The following is a 16,614-nucleotide window of genomic DNA, read 5'->3' as shown; positions in this document are numbered from 1 at the left end:
GCACACCGACATTGATAATCTGATGACACACACCGCCCGCACACGTATACACACAACTCCCCCACACACACACACACACATAACAAATACACTCACAGATTGACATACACTGAGTGTACAAAACATTAAGAACACCTGCTCTTTCCATGACAGACTGACCAGGTGAATCCAGGTGAAAGCTATGATCCCTAATTAATGTCACTCGTTAAATCCACTTCAATCAGTGTAGATGAAGCAGATGAGACGGGTTAAAGGATTTCTAAGCCTTGAGACAATTGAGACATGGATTGTGTGCCATTCAGAAGGCAAAAATTGATTGTGCAGGGTTTTTCACGCTCAACAGTTTCCCGTGTGTATCAAGAACGGTTCACCACCCTAAAGACATCCAGCCAACTTGACACAACTGTGGGAATCAGTTGGAGTCAACATGGGCCAGCATCCCTGTGGAACGCTTTCGACACCTTGTAGAGTCCATGCCCCAATGAATTGAGGGGGGGGGATTGGGTGCAACTCTATATTAAGAAGGTGTTCCTAATGTTTGGTATACTCAGTGTTGATCTGGTCTGTATGCGTGCTTGCATGCTTTTGTGTGTGCATATGGATGCACAAGTGTGTGTCGCAAGTGTCTGCATCTGTATGTGTGTGTGTGGTGGCAGGGCCAGTGTATCCACACACTGACTGGCAGTGTTGGGGTGTTAGTAGAGAGTGAGTGTTTGTGAAGAGGGACAGACAGGATTGAAGCGGATGTTTCCTGGAGAGTGTGTTGTGTTGTCACGGCAGCAAGTGGAGGGCTGTTGACGGACATGATGCTTAATGGTGTAGGACTGAAGCTAAAGCTCTGTCTCCGGCCCACATGGCCCCAGGGACTCTCCCCGTCTCACCCCGCCTTACCTCGCCTGCACACTGCCAATATAATACACGCCTTCCACCCGCTCTCATTTCTTACTCTCTCTGGAGCGTCTGTCACTCTCTCTGTCTTTCTCTTCACCTCTTTCTCTAATTCTTACTCTTTCTTGTTCACCCACTCTTTGAATCTCTTCTTTACTCTGGCCTTCTTTCTCTGTGTCACTTCATCTCCTCTCACTCCTCTATGTCTCTCTCCCTCCAACCCTGTCTCTTCTCACAGCTCTCTGTCTCTCTCCTTCTCTCCCAGTCCTGCCTGTCTCCTCTCACTGTTCTGTCTCTCTAGTTCTCTCTCACTCTCTCCCAGTCCTGCCTGGCTAGTATTGATTTTGTGACAGTGCATGGTTCATGCTCCTCATTCTTCTGATGGAGGTACTGAGATCGAGTCTTGGCTGGCAGATGAAATCAAAGGTTTTTTTCTCTCACTTACAGCACAACAACACAAACTCCAGAGGCTTTGAACTCCTCTCTGTGAAATGAGCTCTTTGTGCGCTCACTATCACTTCATCTAACTCCCCGCTCTCCTCCTCTGTCTCTCTCTCTCCCTCTCTTCCTCTGTCTCTCTCTCTCCCTCTCTTCCTCTGTCTCTCTCTCTCCCTCTCTTCCCCTGTCTCTCTCTCTCCCTCTCTTCCTCTGTCTCTCTCTCGCCCTCTCTTCCTCTGTCTCTCTCGCTCCCTCTCTTCCTCTGTCTCTCTCTCTCTCCCCTGCTTCCTCTGTCTCTCTCTCTTCCTCTGTCTCTCTCTCTCCCCCTCTCTGTCTCTGTCTCTCAGGGGGAAGGTTTGCAGCTGGAGTATGAGATGAAGCTGACCAATGGCCAGTCTTTCTGGACACAGCATTTCTCTGCAGACGAGTTTGGTGAGAACGACAAGGATTACAGAATGAACGTTAATGGCTCGTCCAACACTATTTAACACGGCCAATAAAGCATTTTAAAATGAACAAATTATTATAAGGAAGGAATGGATGAATGAATTAATGATGATGGATTAACATGAGCGGAATGGATAAAAAGGAAAAAGGACAGTTTAGAAAATGACAATATTAAGCTACTCTCATATTCTGATGTTCTAATGACCTCTCTTTCTGTCGCTCTCTCTGTTCCTCTCCCTCCCTCCCCCTCTCTCATCACCATGTCACACCCTCTATCTGCCTCTCTCTCTCTTTCACTTTCGCTCTCCATTTCTCTCTCTCTCTCTCTCTCTCTCTCTCCCCCCCCCCCCGCTTTCACACTCCATTTCTCTACCTCTCTCTACCTCTCTCTACCTCTCCCTAACCCCATGCCTCTATTCTCAGGGATCCTGGAAACTGACATCACGTTCCTGGTTATCTTCTCCCTGGTCTTCATCCTCTCGTGTTATTTTGCCTGTAAGTGCCTGAGGAACAAGATCAGATCTCGTCTTCCTCACACCAGAAAAGCACTTAGCAGCCAATCCTAACCTGAGATCTCTGCTCTTAACTCCCATCTTCACACAAATGTCTCATTGGCATTAATGCATAAATGCGCCAAACGTCCGAATTACACTAGCCTTAAGGGCTAGTCCTTTCTGGGAGGAGAGAAGGGGTGTGAAAAGCGCCTGCCTTTCTGGAATGAAGACAAAGAGTAGAGGAATAGAGCTTGTCATTATGGAGTCATGGGGGCATGTCTTTCTGGAATGAGGGAAGAGTGGCCCCCTCTCTGGTGGAGGAGTGGAGGAACTTGTCATTAGGGCTGAACATGTAGAAGCCAGCCGGGGAAAGTAAAGTGGGGCAGATAAAGGGAAGGCAGATGTGACAGTGTTAAAATATGGAGAGTATCTCCTCAGATAATACAGCCCATGTGTCTACAAACACACAGACTCCTGCTGCACATACTAATGCCTAATACACCACTCCCCTCTCTCTCATTCTCTATCCTTCTCTTTACATTACCATCTCTGTTTTTGTGTCTCTGTCACTGCATCTTTCCCCTCTAACCCACCGCTCTCTTTTCCTTTTCATGTCTCTCTCGCTCCTCTTCATATCTCTCTCCTCTTCATCTGTCTCTCTCGCTCCTCTTCATATCTCTCTCCTCTTCATCTGTCTCTCCTCTTCATCTGTCTCTCTCTCTCTCTCTCTTCATATCTCTCCTCTTCATCTGTCTCTCCTTTCTCCTCTTCATATCTCTCTCCTCTTCATATCTCTGTCCTCTTCATATATCTCTTTATTTGTCTCTCGCTCTCTATCTTTCTCTATCTCTCCTAGATAATCTGAAGGGAAGGCAGCTTCTCCATACGACATATAAGATGTTTATGACTGCGGCTGGTGTAGAAGGTGAGTGTGGACCACAACTCCACACACACACACACACACACACACACACACACACACACACACACACACACACACACACACACACACACACACACACACACACACACACACACACACACACACACACACACACACACACACACACACACACACACACACACACACACACACACACACACACACACACACACACACACACACACACCCCCCACAGGCGGCCGATTGCAGCAGCATCACAATCTGACTCACACACTGCAGTTGTTGGCATCTCAGACATGGTAATGACTCCTACTGATTATCATAGATATTAACCACTGCTTCAGCACCATACAGATAGCTCCCTGTCTCTGTGTAGGGTAGGACTGCTGCTGCTATATGCAGCTCTGCAGTGCAGAACAGTGAAATATCCCTCTCTCTTTCTCTCCCTCCTCCCTCCCCTCCCTCCTCCCCCTCAGTTGTCAGCCTTCTGTTCCACTGTATCTACTGGGGCCTGTATGCCAGAGATGGAGTGGGCAACGGCAGTCTCAAGATAATGGGTGAGCATGATCGTCACAAACACCCTGATAAAGGATGTAATGCAGAAACACCCTGATAAAGGATGTAATGCAGAAACACCCTGATAAAGGATGTAATCCAGAAACACCCTGATAAAGGATGTAATCCAGAAACACCCTGATAAAGGATGTAATGCAGAAACACCCTGATAAAGGATGTAATCCAGAAACACCCTGATAAAGGATGTAATGCAGAAACACCCTGATAAAGGATGTAATGCAGAAACACCTTGATAAAGGATGTAATGCAGAAACACCCTGATAAAGGATGTAATCCAGAAACACCCTGATAAAGGATGTAATGCAGAAACACCCTGATAAAGGATGTAATCCAGAAACACCCTGATAAAGGATGTAATGCAGAAACACCCTGATAAAGGATGTAATGCAGAAACACCCTGATAAAGGATGTAATGCAGAAACTTTCCCACACAACCCATGCAGTGCAAGAGAGTGCATACGAGAGGATGAGTGTGTCCTTATTTGAGTGTGTGTTGCAAGTGTGTGTGTGAGCGTGTACTGGAGTGAGTGAGTGACCTGATTTCAAGTTCTGGTATGATGTTACATATTCAGATACTATAACCTACTTACAGTAACCTTTCTTTCACTCTCTATGGGGTTCTCATTTTCTTCCCTCCTTCTCGCCATCTCTCCCTCTCTCTCTCTCCAGGGAAATTACTGTTCTCTGTCAGTTTCCTGGTGTTCCTGCTGATGCTGATCCTGCTGGGGAAAGGCTTCACTGTCACCAGGTAGGGAGTGTGTGTGTGTTTTTGTGTATGTCTCTTACACTGTGTCTGGTTTCAGGCCGTCTCACCTATGGTCTCACGGTCAGAGCTACAGTAGCTGTCCCAGCCTTAATAACACCCTCTACCCTAGAGGACATGTCAGTCTAACTGCTTGTCTGGCTGACAGGTTCACTGCTTCATTACAGTGTGTCTCAGGATTAAATCCTCCAGCCACTCTCTCTGTCTTACTCCTTCTAACTCATACCAGTAGCCCAGTCTCTCTCTGTCTTACTCCTTCTAACTCGTACCAGTAGCCCAGTCTCTCTCTGTCTTACTCCTTCTAACTCGTACCAGTAGCCCAGTCTCTCTCTGTCTTACTCCTTCTAACTCGTACCAGTAGCCAAGTCTCTCTCTGTCTTACTCCTTCTAACTTGTACCAGTAGCCCAGTCTCTCTCTGTCTTACTCCTTCTAACTTGTACCAGTAGCCCAGTCTCTCTCTGTCTTACTCCTTCTAACTCGTACCAGTAGCCCAGTCTCTCTCTGTCTTACTCCTTCTAACTCGTACCAGTAGCCCAGTCTCTCTCTGTCTTACTCCTTCTAACTCGTACCAGTAGCCCAGTCTCTCTCTGTCTTACTCCTTCTAACTTGTGCCAGTAGCCCAGTCTCTCTCTGTCTTACTCCTTCTAACTTGTACCAGTAGCCCAGTCTCTCTCTGTCTTACTCCTTCTAATGCGTACCAGTAGCCCAGTCTCTCTCTGTCTTACTCCTTCTAACGCGTACCAGTAGCCAAGTCTCTCTCTGTCTTACTCCTTCTAACGCGTACCAGTAGCCCAGTCTCTCTCTGTCTTACTCCTTCTAACGCGTACCAGTAGCCAAGTCTCTCTCTGTCTTACTCCTTCTAACTTGTACCAGTAGCCCCAGTCTCTCTCTGTCTTACTCCTTCTAACTCGTACCAGTAGCCAAGTCTCTCTCTGTCTTACTCCTTCTAAGCTCGTACCAGTAGCCCAGTCTCTCTCTGTCTTACTCCTTCTAACTTGTGCCAGTAGCCCCAGTCTCTCTCTGTCTTACTCCTTCTAACTTGTACCAGTAGCCCAGTCTCTCTCTGTCTTACTCCTTCTAACTTGTGCCAGTAGCCAAGTCTCTCTCTGTCTTACTCCTTCTAACTCGTACCAGTAGCCCAGTCTCTCTCTGTCTTACTCCTTCTAACGCGTACCAGTAGCCAAGTCTCTCTCTGTCTTACTCCTTCTAACTCGTACCAGTAGCCCAGTCTCTCTCTGTCTTTCTCACTTGCTCTCACTCTACTTTCCCTGTTTTTCTTTCTCTTCCTGCTCTGCTCCTCTCTCATTGCCCTCTGTCTTTCTCCCTTTCTCTCTCACTATCTCATACAGTATAGTAGCTATGATTTTATTAGAGCACACTTTGTCATTATTGCTACATCTCTGAAATGTGGTGATGAATAGCCATTTAGATAAGCTGACTGTCTATACTGCACCATAAAGAGGGAATATGTGGCCAACCGCATGTGTGAGTGAGTGTGAATTTGTGTGTGTGAGTGTTTGTGCGTGTGAGTGTTTGTGCGTGCGTGTGTGTGTGTGTGTGTGTGTGTGTGTGTGTGTGTGTGTGTGTGTGTGTGTGTGTGTGTGTGTGTGTGTGTGTGTGTGTGTGTGTGTGTGTGTGGCGCATACGTGGGTGAGGAAATCCATCTCTGTTTGCAGGAGGAGAGTGTGTGTGTGTGTGTGTATGTATTCATCTGTCTGTGTGAAAGCTAACCCCCCTGTGTGTATCCGTCTCTGTTCAGGGCGAGGATCAGCCACAGTGGATCTGTCAAGCTGTCCATCTACATGACAGTCTACACCGTCACCTATATCATCCTCTTCATATACGAGGCAGAGGTACTGCAGTCTACGCTACAGAACTGCTGCTGCTACACTCCTACTGTCCATGCTATACGTGAAGGACCAGTGTATGACGGTCTAAGTTTCCACCGGGGATTCCTGTGTCCCACAACACTGTGTTAGCCTACTGAGTTGAAGCCTAGGTATTAGCTCTAGGAGCTAGTCTTCAGGCCTCGGGCACGGTTACTCATCAGCCGAGCATGGATCACAGAATCACCTCCATTACAAGTGTAAAATGTGCTCTACTATAATTTAGGATGGGTCCCTCTTGAAAATTAGGTTCACATATCATGGGACCTCCTGGTAAGATAAAGGTGAAATTAAAGGGGCCTACTCCTGATGTACTGTAGTATACAGGGATAGGAGTTTCTTACCCAGCCTGTCAGTGCCTAGCACTGGGCCTGTACATACATAATGCAGGGGACGACCGAGGGTAACCCTGTTTGACCAATGATATCCAGTCTCTGGCCTGTGAAAGTCAATACATAGCCCGCAAGCAGAGGCACTGTCAATGACCCAGTTGTAGAGAAGTGTCAATGACGCACAAACACACAAACAAACATACATACATGTGTACACATACGCACACACTTGTAGACACACTCACCAACAAAAATGAGTAGATTTCACATCCCAACATGTCAGCAAACCACAGACTGTTACAACATGCTGGGGAACCTATTGTAATACACCTCTCTGCTATTTGAGGGTAAAGTTAGTAGGTTGATTAGTAGGCTGCGGTCCATTAGAGTGGTTGTATGACGTTGTGTGTGTGTGTCTCAGTTCTTTGACCCAGGTGAGGTGCTGTATGCATATGACAGCCCGGCGGGCTACGGTCTGATGGGTCTCCAGCTGCTGGCCTACGTGTGGTTCTGCTACGCCGTCCTGATCTCCCTCAAACACTACCCTGAAAAACAACCCTTCTACATCCCCTTCTTCACGGCATACACACTCTGGTGAGAGGACATAGTCCTACAGCCCTTCACTCTCTGCATGCAGTTTGTCTCTGTCAGGTTCATCAACTTCATTCCTTAAAAAGCATTGCACCCAATAAACTCCCCGTCTCCCTTATTCTTCCACTTCTCGCTTGCTCGTCTTAAATCTGTCCTCACTCCTCCGCCTCTCCCTCCCTCTCGTTTCCTTTTGTCTCTACTCCACCATATTCCTTTTTTTCTCCTCCTTCCTTTACATATCTCAATCTCCCCCTTCCCTATCTCTCTCTCCTCTCTCTCTCTTAATAATCTCTCTCCCTCATTAACTCTCTCTCTTCTCTCCCTCTGGCAGGTTTTTCGCGGTGCCCGTCATGGCTCTGATAGCTAACTTTGGCATCCCTCGCTGGGCACGGGAGAAGATCGTCAACGGCATCCAACTGGGAATCCACCTCTATGCTCACATCGTATTCCTCGTTAGTACCCTTCATCTCTCTACACACTCACACACTGCCTCACAGTTGACGTTAATTATCTCGAAGACCTCATCGCCCGCCTCGTTAGTAACCCCCTGCCCTCCACACGCAGGCGCGCACACACTCACCTCTCTTTTAATATCTGTGAGTCATATCTCTCTGTTCTCATCGGCCTCTGCGTTAGTATCCCCCCAAACCAAGACTTCTATACCAGACTGAGCCTCTCTGTCCCAGACTTCTGTAGCAGACTGAGCCTCTCTGTCCCAGACTTCTGTACCAGACTGAGCCTCTCTGTCCCAGACTTCTGTAGCAGACTGAGCCTCTCTGTCCCAGACTTCTGTAGCAGACTGAGCCTCTCTGTCCCAGACTTCTGTAGCAGACTGAGCCTCTCTGTCCCAGACTTCTGTAGCAGACTGAGCCTCTCTGTCCCAGACTTCTGTAGCAGACTGAGCCTCTCTGTCCCAGACTTCTGTAGCAGACTGAGCCTCTCTGTCCCAGACTTCTGTAGCAGACTGAGCCTCTCTGTCCCAGACTTCTGTAGCAGACTGAGCCTCTCTGTCCCAGACTTCTGTAGCAGACTGAGCCTCTCTGTCCCAGACTTCTATTCCAGACTGAGCCTCTCTGTCCCAGACTTCTGTAGCAGACTGAGCCTCTCTGTCCCAGACTTCTATTCCAGACTGAGCCTCTCTGTCCCAGACTTGTATACCAGACTGAGCCTCTCTGTCCCAGACTTGTATACCAGACTGAGCCTCTCGGTCCCAGACTTCTGTACCAGACTGAGCCTCTCGGTCCCAGACGTCTATACCAGACTGAGCCTCTCTGTCCCAGACTTCTGTACCAGACTGAGCCTCTCTGTCCCAGACGTCTATACCAGACTGAGCCTCTCGGTCCCAGACTTCTGTACCAGACTGAGCCTCTCGGTCCCAGACTTCTGTACCAGACTGAGCCTCTCGGTCCCAGACTTCTGTACCAGACGGAGCCTCTCGGTCCCAGACTTCTATACCAGACTGAGCCTCTCGGGCCCAGACTTGTATACCAGCCTGGGCATCTCGGTCCCAGACTTCTGTACCAGACTGAGCCTCTCTGTCCCAGACTTCTATACCAGACTGAGCCTCTCTGTCCTTTGTCAGTGACACATTCACACACATACTGTTCTGTTCTTATATGTGCAGAAATGTGTATCAGTGTATGGAGAATACAGGGTAATATTTGTACAGGCAACAGGCAATATTCTGAATATGATACATTCCTCCCATCCATCCCCTCCCTCCCTGCCTCGCCACAGGCTATCACACGGCCCTCTGCGGCCAATAAGAACTTCCCGTACCACGTGCGGACCTCTCAGATCGGTATCCTGCTGTCTAGTCCGAAGGCGGGTGTGGCGAGTGAGAGTTTCCCCCACCACGCCTATGGGAACAGCTCCTTCCTTGGCGACTCCCAGCCCAACTTCACAGAACTGTTCTCCATCCAGTCGGTGAGTGGATGCATGGTCTGAGGAGGATGTAGTAACTGATACTAAGGTGTGATATAGTCCCTGTAACACTCCAGAGGTGTTAGAGCACAGAGGAAGTTGTCAGAGAAGGATGTGGTAACTGATATTGTGACAAATACAACCCAGCATGACCTTTAACCGTTCAACCTATACCTCCCTCTCTCTTAGGGCCCAGTGAAGACGGTGGAGGAGACGGTGGCCCGGAAGGGACAGGAAGTGCAGAGGAACAGTGAGCATAAGATCATCACCACCACGGCCGACCTGTCGTCACCCACCTTCCCCCCACTCCCTCCCCCCATGCCCCCCCGCCTCTCCGCCCACTCCCCCCCTCCCCCTCCACGACTCCCCTCCCACTTCACCGAGTACTTCAGCATGCAGGGGGGAGGGGGCGTGGGCACCAAGGCATGAGACAGACAGAGAGAAAGAAAGAGGGACACAGAGAGAAAGATCGAGAGGGAGGTGGAGGAAGATCAGGTAGCATAGAAAACAGGTCAAGCTATGTATAGCCACGAGGGAAGGAGGGATGGATATGAGGAAGAGAAGGGGAAGTCATTATAAGCAGACATGTGGAATGGAAGTCCTAAACGTCCCATTTTCACCTCTGAATGGGAAAAGAGCTGAATAAAGAAGAGGAAATGGCTGTGAGTTAAAGTGCTGAGCTTGTAAAAGAAAAAAGAAGCAATAAATATTTGAACATGAGCAGGGAGAGAGGCACCGGGAGGGAGAGATGACAGAGTGGATGAAGCCTGAGCAATAGAATGATAGGAGCACACAGTGGAGACTGAACAAAACTCCTATGAACACTTTTATTCAAGAATTCATAAGGCATCAATGGAGAGGCTGAGGGAAATGTGTAAATAGCTGAAGAGAATGAGTTACCATTACTCTAAAATAGTTGCAGAGTTTATATTACAAAAGGGATGTTTTTTTTCCACATTGTCGAATTCCAAGTGATGCTGTGACCATTGCAATTCTCATGCCATTACATTGTACAAGAGTAAAATATTCACTCACATCCTGAAACATACATTTTTTTTTCATGTTTGACAGATGTTAACACAAAATATAGAATTTCTCCATATAGAATATGTTGGGATGATTTATATTCTTATATATGTTGATTGCTCCAGGCTATTGGATTGATATACTGATGTTTAAGTGTACAATGTTCAGTTTACTGTGGACCCCTGAGGTACTGCTAAAACAAGCATGTACTCCCTGTCTCTAAACTGATTATACTCCATGTGCTCATACAGTGCGTGTACCTGTTGTACCAAACTACTATACAATAACTGTGTATTTCATACCATATAGGCTACCGAGGAGGTGTTAATGTACCTTCTTCTGGATTTCTATTGGAACCTTATGTTACCTTATGTCATACTGTCCACAGACAACTGTTTTAACTCCGAATACTACTGTTCAGTTTTCACTTGAGTGCAAGATGCTAGCTTGCTCAGAATGTAATTCCTTGATGTATGTAGATCTTGGTGAATGTATTAATGCAATAGAGCACAACGAAAGTGGTGGTTTTAAAGTTACATTTTTTGTATTTTTTTTACATCGAAATCATACTTATAGCTTGTTTTACTTTCAATTTCAGCCTCCATCCTTGACACATGATTTAAGGAGGGAAGGTTGTCCAGCGAGGATATGAACTAACTTCACAATCCCCCCCCCCCCCCCTCCCCCCGACTAGTATGTAATGATGTCATGTCAAACCTGTACATGTCTGTATGTATGGCCGTTTCCCTCAGTGAAGTTGTACAGTACATCTGATACTGTGTGAGGGGCTCATTGTTGTTTATCCATAAGTAGGAACAGTAGTTCTTCCTGACCATGAAAAGTCCTGGGCCCATAAACAACTAAAGCAAACCTTTTAGAGTAACTGTGAAAGTAGTAGCACCAACGTCCTGTTTGTCCTGCATGAAGCACTTTAATGTTCCCCTTCTCTTAGTTTTTCTGTTCCGCCATTTATTTCAAAGTGACTTTGAATAGCGCTTTTATCTGAATTATACGTATCCACACACTACACCCAATGATATTCCGGTATCAAATATACAAATGTTACCTGTAGATATGTTCATATTTATCAATGTCATCAAGTGTCATTATCAGACATTTAAAAATGTACATATATCTGAATAACATTAAGTTGATTAAATAGCCTAATGATATCAATGTAAGGGAGGGGGGGGGTATTCATAAGACTGTGTCAAGGCCAATTTACCACCTGTTCTAAGAAATGGAAGTAATAAATCACATCTTTTTTTATAACTTGTTAATATCTGAGTATGAAACATGCAAGTCTCTTTAATCATTTTTAATCCAATCTGTAAAAAAAAAAAAGGTGTGGGAGAAAAAATGGTGGTTAATTGACTGTTTCTAATGGTTTAATTAATAGCCCTTTACTATAGAAAGACTGTGGAGTAGGCTTGGGTTGGTCAGACTGCTACAGCACATGTTATCTACATGAGAACATACAGTCAAAAGGTATAATGTAGTCTGTAAAAAAAGAATGATACTTGAATTAGATTGTTCTGGTGTTCTAAAGGTTGTCTCTGTAGGCGTATATATATTTGTCTCTATTGCCATTACAGTCCACTGTTGTCCATGGTTACAGATGCCATTAATTGACTGAATAGATTTTGACAGACAGGTTCCATTCATCCTGTACAACAAGCTGCATGATCAACTTATCTATGGTATTTGTCTATTATACACAGACAAGTGGAAGAGCAACAGGAGATGAGTGAGGGTTTTATATGCATGACAGACAACAGCACAGATTCCTGGGTATTTAGAGAGGTCTGGTTAAGAGCACATTACTGAAGCACTGTTCGAAATGAATGCATTTTAATGGTGTCAAATTAGGGTATTCTGAATACGCTGTACATACACTTTTTGCCAAATTAAAATGGTTGGTTTTATTAGAGGCCTTGTCTGTTTCTTTCATACCTTGGCCACAGTGTGAATGTGTATGAGTTATTTTTATGTGATGTAGAAGGGCAAGGGCATTCGTCCAAAACATCTACTCCATCTTGGTACAGTACAATTACTTTTCTGGAACCAATCTCACAATTGGAGAGCTTACAGGCAAGTGGCAAAGGAGAACGGAGAGCAGGTCCAATTGAATGTAATTGCAATAGGTTTGGGGCAATTTTGGCAAGTAGTTACCAGTATGTAAAAACCAAAACTCTACAGCAGCTCTTAATAACAAAACAGTTTGAATCTAAACAAATAGAATGAATGGGGAAGCTCATGATGAGTGTGTGATTTTGCCTGGTTGAAGGTGGTTGCTTTCATAAAACATCCTGCCTCTATTTGCCACTGTCTGATGTTTATTATGAATCAGTAGAGGGACTAAAAAGAGGACATCAACCATGATAATAATGAAAAGTTTGGGGGACATGTTTCTGAACCGGTAGAGGGAATAATAACAGCATATCAAACCTGTTTCTTATTTAAGCACATTTGTTAAATTCACAGTAGTGCCATAAACAGAACGCTTAACATTTGTCAAACAATCATTTATTTTGACACACAACATCCTCATGTTCCGTGGGGTCCATAGAAAGTCAAATACTGTAGCCAGTCACCTCAAAACAGTTGCACCCCATGTTTCTGTACTGTTATCCACCAAAAGTGTTGGGTGCTTTTCTTATTACACACAATGTTTCCAAATCAGATGACAACACAATGTTTCCAAATCAGGACCTAGTCAGAATCTGTGGACTATAAAAGTTGAGTACAACCCACCAGCGGGTCCTCTACTATGGAATTACAGGGGCTTATTCAGGCGGGAGCAACGTTCCAGAATGTTCATATACTGTAGAACAGACATGACATTCTAAATGTTTCACCGAACACACCCCTGATCTAACACATGTAAGGTCAGTGTGTGGCTGGTTGCATCATGCCTCAACCTTGGCTGCTGCCTGCTGTGCCCGCTCCTCTCTGTAGCCTTTCAGGAGCTGGTTGATTAGTGTGAGTTCATTGTCTCGTTTGGCGGTCTGGAGAGGTGGGAATGGGTTGCCTTTATACTCCAGCACAGCCATAGCAGCCTTGTCCAGGTTCTCCCTGTTGGGAATGCGGGCCATCCGGGTGTAGGCTTTGGGCTGGGTCTCAAACCTGGGAGCCAGGACCTTGAAGAGCTTTGGGATCAGATCCTTTTCCTTAAACCACAGGAGAGAGAGACGGGATGATGACTGAAAGAACTAGGAACACACTCATACTAATCTGGTAGATAATAGTACAACAAAGCTGGGGACATTGGGACAATCTGACTTGGTCTGAGTACATTAAAACACTAACAAAGATCATAAAGAACATTTACTGTGAGCCAGAAATTTGCCATTTTCATCGCTTTCTCGTCAGTGTCTCCCTTCTTGGCATAGTCAATCAACTGCAAAACAACATCACATTGGTCAACAACGTCACAAGCTGTCAAAAACTACACAGTAGCCTACTAAACAGGGATGGTTGAGAAGTAGCCGACTAAATCAAACAAGGTAAATGAAAAAGTATGGATTTCAGCAAACAAAGGCACACATCTACATAGGACAACGATATGTACACGATAAGCGTTTCATCATTTACTATTGATCTTGGGCAAATCAATGTAGTCAGAGCTGAATTTCACAAAGCCAGGACTCTGCTCAACTCCATAGTTGATCAGAAACTTCCTTCACCATGGGAGTTGAGTTTAGTCAACTAGAGGAGTAGCCCAAAGGCTGGCAGATGACAATAGAGTCGCTTCATCTTACTGTCCAAAGGGAATCTATGTAGCCAGCTATACACTCATATCCCCTATGGACCGGGTTGTACATAACATATTCTCCATTCTGGTTGCAAAGGAGTCGATTACCTCCTTAACTCGATTTAATGGCGAGAAGATGGAAAAAAACATACTTTCTTATGGAACACCATTTTTGCCATTTTCCGGATGTCGCCAATCAGGTTGGAGCAGTCTATTTTTTTCACCCCTGGTCTGATTGGCTGAAGGGGTAAACACATGTATAGCCGGCTGCATACATTCCTTTTGGACGGTAAGATGAAACGACTCAATATCGCTGTTGTTTCCAGCCTTTGAATTACTGGAGAAGCAACTTTGTTGAGCTGCGTAAAAAGGGTAACGTTAACATGTCCTCACCTTTTCAGCATAGAATCGAACTTCGTCTGCTCTGCCTCGGGTGGTCTCTATCCTCTCGTGTCGAACGAGGCCGGTAAGAATGTTCCGAAGCATGTTTATTCGGGACTCTGGACCGAGACCCATTTTACGGGCCACCCGGCCATGGGATATCAACATCTGAATGGTGAGGCGCATCTTGTCGAGTTCAGACGCCTACAAGAGGCTAGAAAGAAAAAAAGCAATCAAGCCGGCCTTTAAAAATGTAAACCGATGTTTCTAAGGAAGGTTATCTTCCGTTATTCTCGTGTAAATTAGGTTTATGTGATCATTAATACATCCCCGAGGTCGCATAACATGACAACTTTGACATTGCCGGTGCATCAGTTATCGCAGTCTGGTTGAGTGAAAAATAGTTCCACTTTAGGATTGGTTCCGCCTCAAATGCATTCTATTTGTTTCTAGTTGTCATGAATTAATTGTTTTGTTATTAGATATCAGGCATTTCTATGTTGCATAGAGATATTTCAAAATGTAAAAAATGTGTTAATTTCTGATTAGGAAATGTAATCGGAAATAAGTGTACATATTTAAATGACCTATTTATCTACGATATATATGATGACAAATAGCATAGATATACAGTACCAGTCAACATTTTGGAAACACCTACTCATCATTTTATTTATATTTACTATTTTCTACATTATAGAATAATAGTGAAGACATCAAAACTATGAAAAAAACACATATGGAGTCATGCAGTAACCAAAAAAGTGTTAAACAATTCAAATCAAAATATATTTTAGATTCTTCAAAATAGCCACCATTTGCCTTGATGGCAGCTTTGCACACTCTTGGAATTCTCTCAACCAGAATGCTTTTCCAAAGGTCTTGAAGGAGTTCCCACATATGCTGAGCACTTTTTGGCTGCTTTTCTTTCACTCTGCGTTCCAACTCATCCCAAACCATCTCAATTGGGCTGAGGTTGGGTGATTGTGGAGGCCAGGTCATCTGATGCAGCACCATCACTCTCCATCTTTGTCAAATAGCCCTTACACAGCCTGGAAGTGTGTTTTGGGTCATTGTCCTGTTGAAAAACAAATTATAGTCCCACTAAAGGCAAACCAGATGGGATGGTGTATCGCTGCAGAATGCTGTAGTAGCCAAGCTGGTTAAGTGTGTCTTGAATTCTAAATAAATCACAGACATCATCACACCTCCTCCTCCATGCTTCACAGTGGGAACCATAAATGCGGAGATCATCCGTTCACCTACTCTGCGTCTCACAAAGACATGCAGTTGAAACCAAAAATCTCACATTTTGACTCCTCAGACCAAAATACAGATTTCCACTGGTCTAATGTCCATTGCTCGTGTTTCTTGTCCCAACCAAGTCTCTTCTTCTTATTGATGTCCTTTAGTAGTGGTTTCTTTGCTGCAATTCGACCATGAAGGCCTGATTCACACAGTCTCCTCTGAACAGTTGATGTTGAGATGTGTCTGTTACTTGAACTCTGTGAAGCATTTATTTGGGCTGCAATTTCTGAGGCGGGTAACTCTAGCGAACTTATCCTCTGCAGCAGAGGTAACTCTGGGTCTTCCTTCCCTGTGGCGGTCCTCCAGTTTCATCATAGCGCTTGATGGTTTTTGCGACTGCACTTGAAGAAACTTTCAAAGTTCTTGAAATTTTCCGTATTGACGGACCTTCAAATCTTAAAAGTAATGATGGACTTTCATTTCTCTTTGCTTTTTTGAGCTGTTTTTTTTTCCATAATATGGACTTGGTCTTTTACCAAATAGGACTATCTTCTGTATACCACCCCTACCTGGTCACAAGACAACTGTTTGACTGAAACACATTAAGAAGGAAAGAAATTCCACAAATTAACAAGGCACACATGTTAATTGAAATGCATTCCAGGTGACTACCTCATGAAGCTGGTTGAGAGAATGCCAAGAGCAGGCAAAGGGTGGCTACTTTGAATATTTTTTAAATTTAACTAAGCAAGTCAGTTAAGAACAAATTCTTCTTTACAATGACAGCCTAGGAACAGTGGGTTAACTGACTTGTTCAGGGGCAGAACGACAGATTTTTACCTTGTTAGCTCAGGGATTCGATCTAGCAACCATTCGATCTAGCAACCAAGTATGGGGTAAGTTTAGCTGCAGGACAGGGTAAGTCAAGCTGGCTACACATTTCTGGACTGAATGAAATCTCA

General features: G+C 45.0%; 2 protein-coding genes across 4 annotated transcripts in view; one reads left to right on the top strand and one right to left on the bottom strand.

Annotated features, from left to right (window-relative positions):
* Positions 1-11,284, top strand: part of LOC106605699 (transmembrane protein 145) — a 37,050-nt gene extending 25,766 nt beyond the window's left edge. Inside the window, exons 6-16 of one of the 2 annotated variants that reach the window (XM_014201595.3) lie at positions 1,674-1,758; positions 2,197-2,268; positions 3,124-3,192; positions 3,648-3,728; positions 4,417-4,495; positions 6,271-6,364; positions 7,151-7,323; positions 7,652-7,772; positions 9,058-9,246; positions 9,433-9,493; positions 10,868-11,284. In XM_014201595.3, the coding sequence (XP_014057070.1) occupies positions 1,674-1,758; positions 2,197-2,268; positions 3,124-3,192; positions 3,648-3,728; positions 4,417-4,495; positions 6,271-6,364; positions 7,151-7,323; positions 7,652-7,772; positions 9,058-9,246; positions 9,433-9,493; positions 10,868-10,887 (1,044 nt within the window). In that variant the 3' untranslated portion in view covers positions 10,888-11,284. Of the gene's footprint in view, positions 1-1,673; positions 1,759-2,196; positions 2,269-3,123; positions 3,193-3,647; positions 3,729-4,416; positions 4,496-6,270; positions 6,365-7,150; positions 7,324-7,651; positions 7,773-9,057; positions 9,247-9,432; positions 10,305-10,867 lie in introns of those variants that run through there. The other variant, XM_045718691.2, reaches the window with a different exon arrangement.
* A 1,495-nt stretch (positions 11,285-12,779) lies between these two features.
* LOC106605701 (large ribosomal subunit protein bL17m) lies at positions 12,780-14,794 on the bottom strand. 2 transcript variants are annotated; one of them, XM_014201597.2, is made up of 3 exons: positions 14,417-14,794; positions 13,601-13,669; positions 12,780-13,439 (listed from the first exon to the last, which is right to left on the bottom strand). In XM_014201597.2, exons 1-3 carry the CDS (start codon positions 14,588-14,590, stop codon positions 13,179-13,181), a joined length of 504 nt encoding a protein of 167 aa, XP_014057072.1. In that variant the 5' UTR covers positions 14,591-14,794; the 3' UTR covers positions 12,780-13,178. The 2 variants fall into 2 exon arrangements, with proteins under 2 accessions (XP_014057072.1, XP_014057073.1); XM_014201598.2 differs by lacking the exon at positions 13,601-13,669.
* Positions 14,795-16,614: the final 1,820 nt, after the last annotated feature.

The sequence above is a fragment of the Salmo salar genome, chromosome 05, assembly GCF_965601325.2.
Source record: "Salmo salar chromosome 05, fSalSal1, whole genome shotgun sequence".
Classification (NCBI taxonomy): Eukaryota; Metazoa; Chordata; class Actinopteri; order Salmoniformes; family Salmonidae; genus Salmo; species Salmo salar.
This window is presented reverse-complemented; position numbering and strand designations above follow the sequence as displayed.